At 33.9% G+C, this 8995-nt stretch overlaps 1 protein-coding gene across 1 annotated transcript; it reads right to left on the bottom strand.

The window, feature by feature from the left end:
• Window positions 1-4273: 4273 nt before the first annotated feature.
• Window positions 4274-8576, bottom strand: LOC112529281 (gamma-glutamylcyclotransferase 2-1-like). The gene is made up of 9 exons (XM_025140491.1): window positions 8345-8576; window positions 7301-7439; window positions 6991-7067; window positions 6730-6786; window positions 6268-6324; window positions 6099-6139; window positions 5644-5715; window positions 5472-5551; window positions 4274-4736 (listed from the first exon to the last, which is right to left on the bottom strand). The coding sequence occupies exons 2-9, from the start codon at window positions 7407-7409 to the stop codon at window positions 4555-4557; spliced, it is 675 nt and encodes a 224-aa protein (XP_024996259.1). The 5' UTR covers window positions 7410-7439; window positions 8345-8576; the 3' UTR covers window positions 4274-4554.
• Between the last annotated feature and the right edge of the window lie 419 nt (window positions 8577-8995).

The raw sequence follows: 8995 nt of genomic DNA, 5'->3' as shown, positions 1-8995 counted from the left end.
AATGATTATTCTAATTATATTTTAGATTTTTTATATTTAAAATAAGATGTTTATCCTGTATTTGATTGTGTTTATCTGCAGTTAGTTACACGGATTCAGTTATKGGATGAAATCGGATWGGGATGAACGGGTTTAAGAGTTTAAGAGTTTTTAAGAGTTTAGCCAAATGCATTATAATATAGTATAGATATAAGATAGTATAGATAGTTTAAAATAGGGACCCATAAAAAAGTTCAAGTACGAAGCTCGGCTTAAGCCCGGTCTAAAAAGAACACACACCTGGTGAGCTTGAAAACTTGGTCCCAGGCCAGGCCTCAAAGCCCGATTAGGCCAAAACTGTGAGGGTATGCTCGGCCTAAATAAACCTCGAAAGACTCGATTAAGCCCAAAAAAACCCAGTTTAAAAAAGCCAGATCAGACCCTTTTTCAACCTCAAAGCTTGACTTGGACCCCTTTTTTTTGCTTACTGAAATCGGGTTTGGAAGTCCTTGGCACGGACCTGAAAAAACTCGGGTCTTTTGCATCTCTAGTTTGAAAAATGTTTATTTTGGGAAACATGTTTTTGAGAGGGGAATAGAAGACATTTACGTTATCGATTATAGAATGAGGCTACAAGAGAATTTTTATCAAATACAGAATTTCAAACTCCGAGAGCTTGAAAAAAAATCTTTAACCAGACCAAACGTGTTCGGTAAATCTTATTGAGAGGTAGAGTCTATGGTATATAATATACGCAACTCTTCGTTCTACTCTTAAGAGTAGGGAAGTTATTTTTCTGGAAAGACTCCCAACTTGCGGGAAAAAAATCAGCTGAGCATAAAAAAATCCAGATAAAGAAAAGGTTTGCGAGGAAAGAAAGCAGAACTTTGAAAAATTAAAGAAAAGTTTGAGACACACCTGAATAAGTAACCAATCAAATTTGACCTAGATTTGTTTATCATACTAGAAGGGTACTCGCACAATGAAGCGAGATAAATATCCATTTTAATATTTAGTTTTTATTTTGTCTCTATCGATATAATACAATTTTATGTGGTTTTAAAAATACGATAATGTTTTTATTTTTTAATGAAATATAAATTTGAAGATAACATAAAAATTTGAAAAAATAAATAAATCGATATTAGTATCAAATTAACTATTTAATAGTTCTCGTTTTTTTCTTAATTTAGATTTAATAACAAAGTAATTTATTTTTGTTTAATAATATATTTTTTTATAAAGATAATAATCAAATATTTTGTTAGAAGTCAATGATTATCTTAATTATAATTTAGATTTTCTATATTCAAAATGAATCTTTATCTTGTATTTGATTATACTTATCTGTAGTTAGTTACATGAATTTAAAAATAAAGTTTTAATAAGTTGTACTTATACAAAATTACTTGTAATCTTGAATTTTAAGTAATATGCATCAATAAACAGTATTTCATGCATAAAAAATTGTTTTTAAGAGTTTTTGTCAAATGTTTTATAATATAGTATAGATAACTCATGTAGGTTTTATAGTTAGAATAGACTTGGATAAACTTCTTTCGTCGTGTATTGGAAATCACTTTTCAAATACTACATTTCGTTCTTAGAAATGCCCTGGGTTTACATGTAATTAGTACTGGGATAATCCACATCTGAATTAAGGCACAAATTCGTATATAGGCGATATTCAAATGAGAATCAGAAAAAGGTTATAAACTCGTGAGAACCAACATAAAAATATTTTTTTTATATGATTTGTTTCATCAAAAACTATGATTTAAGATATTTTTTTGACATATATTTGTGTTCACCTTATAAAAAAGTTACATGTGTTTCACTGGGTAAAACAAAAAAGTTACATAAAAAATATTCACGTTGTGAAACTATCACATTATGAAACAACTATATCTAAAGCAACATATTAAATTCTAGTATTTGATGGGAAAAAATCATGTAAAAAATTATTTTAAAATTGGTTCTCATGAGTTTATAACATGTTTGTGGTTCTCATTTGATTTGTTCTCTCTCTCTCTCTCTCTCTATATATATATATAGAGAGAGAGAGAGAGAGAGAGGAGTGTCAGGTTCATACAAGACTGATACGTATTTAAGAAAATAAGATAATGAATATGGACCATATTTTTCATTGAATAATATCTTAAATAATTGATTCTAAAAATAACTAAATAAGGGCATAAAAGTAATTTAGTTACATAAAAGTTACTTAATGCTTGAAAAACAATGATTCAAATTAAAAATCGAAAAAAAAAATAATGAAAACATAATCACATGTGATGTATATCAAAACACATTTAAAATGTATAAGATCACATATGCTTCAAAATGTAATTTGTAATTTACACATATCACACGTAATATTCTTGATAACGTACATTTCTTTTCCATTATAATCAATAGAACATATGATACATTAACGAAAATTAACGATTTAAAAAAAATCCGATTAATTGTGGACATCACATATTATTTTTGACGAAAATTATAAAAAATTATTAAACACTCTAATTCAATAAAAACAAATATTATAAATGAAAAACTAAATCACATTTATTTTAAATGTTGTAAAAAATAAAAAATAAATAAATGAAAAATTAATCATGCTTAAAATATTGAAAACTATAAAAAATAAAAAAATAATGATTAAATGTATTAAATAATCTTTATAGAAATAAATGAATTTCCATATATAATCTGTATACAACAAATGACTTGTCTGCATCTCCCCATTCAATAGGCTAAGCAGCTAGCACCTTGTCGTTCTTGATTTTGTCTCAGCAAAGTGCGTGGATGGGGAACGGTGCCCCTTCCTTTAGTCTTTCTACCTTCTCTCCCGCATCAAGTGCTTTTTTTTATCTTACGTCTGCTTCGGTCTGTGCTTTGGAGTCTTCGTTCCTTTGGTCGTTAGTCTTCTATGTCGGCAACTGCTTGATGACGACGGATTGCATCGTCAAACGTCAATAAAAGAAAAGGGTCCTCATGTTGGACTTAGTAGGAAAGGTAGGGGTTCGGCATGCCCTTGCTTGCGAACTTTTGAGTAGCACTTTCTACAAATTGCTTACGTAAGAACTAGTAGAAAGAACGGAATTTTGAACTAAATAAGATAGCATTGATAGACCGTTGAATGAGAATGCTTGAGTGGGAATCGTCTTAGCAACTGGCTATAGACATGACTAAAAGCCGGCGGGAGCGGAGAGACAATCTTTCACGAGAGAGGGACGAGCGAGTGAAAGATCGGGAAAAAAAGAGGTAGTTTTGGACGATTTTTTTTAGAAATTTTTATTGCATGTCATTATTCAAATAAATGATTGGCCCAGAATTATTCTCTTATTTTCAGTGTCACACAAGGAGCATTTCATGCCACCAGAAGGGATTCGTGCAATTACTTGACATCAATCTATGTGACCTTATCTGAACATTCTGGCACAATTTTGTATGTGTTCTATAGAAGTCGTTATATATGTGTTCAGTTTGAAAAGTCAAATAAAAAACCGAAAATAAACTTCAATTCTAGAGCCAAATTGAATTTATATCAAAAACAAATTCATATTCATAGATTTCGTTTATGAGCCGTTTACTAAACACAAGGAAGTGTTTACCAGGTGTCACTTAGGGATCGTTTACCTAAATGCTTACCCCGTAAGTGCTTAACGTTAGGAGTCAACACTATAATTTATTTTATTGAGTAAGATTGTAGTACATCAAAACGTATCTTATGCAACAATTTACCTAGTAAGCGCTTACCTGGGTAAGAGTCGTCACCCTCACTTACCGGGTAAAACTCTCCATCATTATCATCACTCTTACCAGGTCAGATTCTTGACCTTTGTCATGTTCATCCGGTGAGGAAAATTACCCGGTAAGTACTTACCGGGTAAGCGTTTAGTAGACGGTCCGCTTAGTTTCCAACTTTTTTGGGTCCAAACCAAAACTTTTAACACCGTCTTTTTAGTTCAACGGATTGGTAAATTGTGGAGTACGTTTGTTTCCAATTCGATAAAACCAGGTGGTCCACCCACATCTTGGACATCGCAATTAAGTGGTCCACAACGGTCCACATGCGACCACCATGGCAATAAGGCAGTCCATATGGTACCTCCATATAGCCGGTGGTCCATTCACAGCTTGGAGCCTATGGTGCCGGTAGGTGGTCCACAATGGTGATTCTATATCACTTGGATAATTGACCATGGTCCATGGCACAGCTTGCAAATGGAATCAACCAACCCAAACCATCAAATATGTACATGTAAACTCAACCATTTCTGATCAGTAACCAGGAAAACTCTTCAAATATTTAAATGAAAACTTGCATTAAACTGCAGTATGCCCGTTAGAACTTTATACTTGAATCCGGTAATCCGATTCTATTAGCCTAGAGTAAAAGAAAATATTGAAACTAATATAAGTAATGAACCCATGATGTAAACAACTTCAAGGGGTTCAGTTAACCGAATAAAAAAAAGTAACTTAATTGAGCTCGATGTGATGATTTTTATTGCTAGCCGATTCAGTGGAGTTGCATAAACTAAGTTATTGCTTGTATTTTTGCCTGTCTTATGTGTCCATGGCGATTGCTCCAGGAAGGTGAAGCAGCTTACGAGGCGATATCGGGGATTTTGGCTTATGAGATGGCCCCTTTAATCTGCTACTGCTCTCTTTTGGTATTCCAAGACCTGTGATTCCAAGAACTTTTCTGACTTCATTTGCCAACTCTATGACCATATCGTCTTCATGACCTATTTGGAAGCAACCAGTAACATATCAATAATACCGTTTTAAGTTGAAACATTTATCCAAACCCGCTCCTTTAGCTAAAAGACATTTTACTCTTTTTGGACATCTTGAAATAAAAATTGTTGCAAGTTTTAGGTTTAAGTAAAGGGAATGAAAAGGCCAATAAGCTTTAAGTAAAAGAAATGGTAAAGTATTTCTTTTTTTTTCTGAGATATCTATAAAGAATAATAAACAAGGAACCTTGTGGGGGCAAAAGGAATAGATGACAACGAATAATCAAGTATTTCCAAATGGGAAATATGTGCAAAAATGACGTCCCTATCACGGAAATTGCTGCAATTTTTGTGGGCCACAAGTCATTTAGGAACCTCATGGGGGCAAAACCGAAGATTGGGGGGTGTTTGGTAAGAGGTATTAAACAGTAATTAATGGGAATGAAAATAAAAGAAACTGTTTGGTTTTTTATAATATAATGGGTCCATTCCTTTCAAAAGCCCAGAAGCCCAAATTTTCATTCCAGATTAAACTGAAAATTCATTTCTATTTTCATTCCCTGTCATTTTCATTTTCATTCCTCTACCTGAACCAAACACCCCCTGACATTCGGTTGGTATAGCTTCATGGGATAGAGGAAAGATTCGTATTCATCATATCCTCCCTAGACCCAACTCTATTCGGGGTTCATTCGGTTTGGTTTGAAGAGAGGATTAATAAGTTAAAAGTACTTCATAACTTACCAATATCAAACATCGCCTTCTCCAGCAAGAAAACATAGTCTCTGTTGTTGCCGCAGGGACCAAAAGCAGTGGCAATTTGTCTGAAAATGTACACAATAATGAGAAAAGAACCCAAAAAGGTCTAAAAAACGAGTGTAGAGAGGACGAATAATACAGAACGGTGACACATTACCTCGCCATATCCTCCAATGGTGCAGGCCCAAGATAGTACTTGTTTGATTCCTTGTCTGGAGTAGATGTGAAACTGCAACAAGTAAAACGTTATGGTTATTTACATTTTCGTTTTGTGGAGTTAAAAAGAAAAAATCTGATTGTGGGTACCATTTAACCGAAAAAATGAAGACAGGACCCACAAAATGAAGTTAATCAAACAAAGCCTTTGTTTTATGGGTCTATATACATAGAGTAAGAAGATATAACAATCTGATTGTGGGTCCCATTCACTTGAGAAACGAAGAGAAGACACATAAAATGATAAAATGAAATAAATCAAACAAACCCCCGTATATCCCACCCGGTGGTATGATAAGCAAGTAGAACAGATTGGTGGGACCACAAAATGAGGTAAACGTGTAACCAAATAGAGCAAAAGGGGGAAGGAATAGAGAACAATATATATTGGCTTACACTATAACTCCGGATAAAGTAGGATCATTTGTCTCCCCTTCCTGAATCAAGAGGTAATAAAAATGGGATTATTAGTTTTGTGTTAAAATCATTAATTTGCTCAAGAAAGAATATTAATCTGAATAATAAAATGGGAAAATACACATATGGAACTCATATGTATCTTCACCTTGAAAAAGTCTACAGTTGTCTTCTGATCATACTCACATTCTCTTTTCTCTAAATACTGAAAAGAAAACAAGAAACAATTTGCGTAAGTTACTTTCAACTGTCTCAAGGTTATAAAGCCAAGGTCATGTATAATTTTGATTTTATACAAGCCCATAGAAATCAAGCCTACATAGGCCAAGCAAAGGCTCGAGCATATACCCTATAGGAACCAAGCCAACACAAGGCAAACCAAGGTTTCAGCTTGTGGCAAGCAGAGCCAAAGCCTGAGCTTTTCAAGCTTGGCAAGCCATGAGCCAAGCCTAAACGGCTCAACCTAAAGCTAAAAAACTCAGACAGCTTGGACCCAACTGGCTAAAGATAAAAATGAAACTTCTTGATTTAGTTCCCAAAATGCAAGCATGCATAATGAAAGAGGTTTCAAAATGTAAATATGCTTTATCACAAATGAAACCGAACATACCGCCATTGCCAATCTTTCCTTCTCCTCACCTCCTTTCACACAATAAACAGCGCCCCACTGAAAGAAATAGCAGGTTATGAATTAGCAGTCAGAGAGAAAAGAAAAGAAAAGAAAGGCTTCAAGGAAACAGCCGCTCTACTTTTGAGGGGCTGCATACATCTCAACCTGTCTATGAAATAGGATGTATGCAAACATTGCCTCTACCACAAAGGGTAGAGAGCTTTCCGTACAAAAGAGGAGTTCGAATTCGGTGTTACTTACACAGATAGCTCCTTCCTTGTATTCCAGTGCGCAAGTTCTCGCAGGGTGGTCAGGTGTGCCTCTATGATCAATGCATGCTGTGACAAAGTGGTATGATCTTAAGAACCAGATCATCCAAACAAATGGAAACAAAGAATTGTTGGACAAACCAGAGGACCAAAGGCCCAATAGTATCCAGGTTACCAGTAGATCCCAACCTTTTTGGAGGTAAAGGATTCAACCCTCAACAGAGGTTAGAAGTGTGTAAGTTTTGCTCGTATATAAATATTAAATGCTCAAATAAAAAAGATATGTTTGGACAAATTCTTACCAAGATCAAACACACGGCGGTAATTCTTGATGTACCCAATCATTTTTTCATCATACTCAAACCCAGGGTTCCATACCAATGAACCATAGCCAAACACCCAGAAAACCATGATTTTCAACTCTTCTTCACAAACTACAAGCTGATGATACTTAAAAACATCAGACAGATAATTCAAAAGATAATAAATTAAAATATGAGCTCTCATAACCTCATAATCAAGACGAGATTCGCTTCGCTTGGCTAATAGAACTCATTATTAGGCTCGTTAAACAGCTTAATTTGGCAAAAAGATGGTGTAAGGGAAATTAGAGTAGATTTGGTATGTACGTAAGCTATATTTGGGTTTTATATACAATTATTGAAGTCAATCATGATAGTTCCAAACAATATTGTAACTTTTTGTGTTGAAAACTCATGAACATGAAGGAATAAACCCATGACCCATACGGAGTTATCATCAAAGAAGTAATGCGTCATTCCCATTTAGGTCTAAAACTAAAAGGAAATTTAACTTCATTTCATCAATATGTTACTTCATATAAATGAACTTGCAGTTACAATACCAATAAATTGATCAAACTTTTAGTCAAAAGATTTGACTTTTTCGATCTCAACATATATAAAATGCAATAACAAGCATCAAACGACCATTTCAGATTAACAGAAAGTCTAATGCTATATAAAACAGAAAAGTCTAACACGTTAAAGGTTTTCGCCCAATTAGGGCGTATCAAAACAACAATCCCCATTAAATCCGATATTATTCAAGAGTAAATTAGAAATTTCTTTGTGTTCATGAGTTTTCACTAAGAAAAATCGCACGATTGTTTGCAACTATCATGATTGACTTCAATAATTTTGCAAACAAGCCAAAATAGCTGAAGTACAAACCGGATCTAACATATCTGTTCTAATTCCTCTTACAACCTCTTTTTGTCATCACACACATAAAAAATACACCAAATAATCAACACAAAATCGATGTTATCGTTAGTCCATTACAAATCAAGACCTACAAAACAAAGAAGTCGATTGATTGCTTACATATATCGAAGAGCGAAGTGTAATGTGCGGTTGTAACAAATCTGACGAGCTTGAAGTTGAAAGAATGAGAACAATCGTCAGATGACTTGGAGGAGAAATAGAAAGTAAACAGAGAGAAGCAAAACTAGGGTTTTGAGATATCTTTCTCTCCGTTCCGGCAAGGATGAAAGAGGGATGACACCTCTCTTTCTGGGTTTTCGCCGGTTGGTGGGGGAGAATGGATGTAAGAAAAGGGACTATTTATAGAAGTATTTACCATATGCCATTCGGTGAAACTCATAGTATAAATGCATGCATCATGCATGTATGATGGGATGATGTATCATCATCATCATTTCAAGAAACATGCATAACTTGTGCTTGGATAATGGGACATAATTAGGAGTGCTCATGAGTCGGGTTAAAGACATTTGAACAATCTAACTTAATATTTGCGGTTTGAAAAATCTTAACTCAATCCAACCCAACACGTACGGGTTGATACTTTGGTACATTAAAATATTCTTCTAACTTTCAATATGTTATTTCTCTACTCATAATTTCATTTTCATCATCAATCATTTGATACAATTTATCTATATTTCTTATGTATATCACATTCAGTTAATTTTCTCAATTTACATATATATGTTCACAGTTACTGGACATATA

The sequence above is a fragment of the Cynara cardunculus genome, assembly GCF_001531365.2.
Source record: "Cynara cardunculus var. scolymus isolate 2C chromosome LG 16, CcrdV1, whole genome shotgun sequence".
Lineage (NCBI taxonomy): Eukaryota > Viridiplantae > Streptophyta > Magnoliopsida > Asterales > Asteraceae > Cynara > Cynara cardunculus.
This window is presented reverse-complemented; position numbering and strand designations above follow the sequence as displayed.

Excerpts from the sequence above, each read along its gene's own strand:
- LOC112529281 (XM_025140491.1), bottom strand. The coding sequence starts at position 7,409 with ATGGTTTTCTGGGTGTTTGGCTATGGTTCATTGGTATGGAACCCTGGG. Across the intron at positions 5,552-5,643 it reads CCATTGGAGGATATGGCGAG|ACAAATTGCCACTGCTTTTG; the intron begins GTAATGTGTCAC and ends GTACATTTTCAG. Across the intron at positions 4,737-5,471 it reads GAAGGCGATGTTTGATATTG|GTCATGAAGACGATATGGTC; the intron begins GTAAGTTATGAA and ends GCTTCCAAATAG.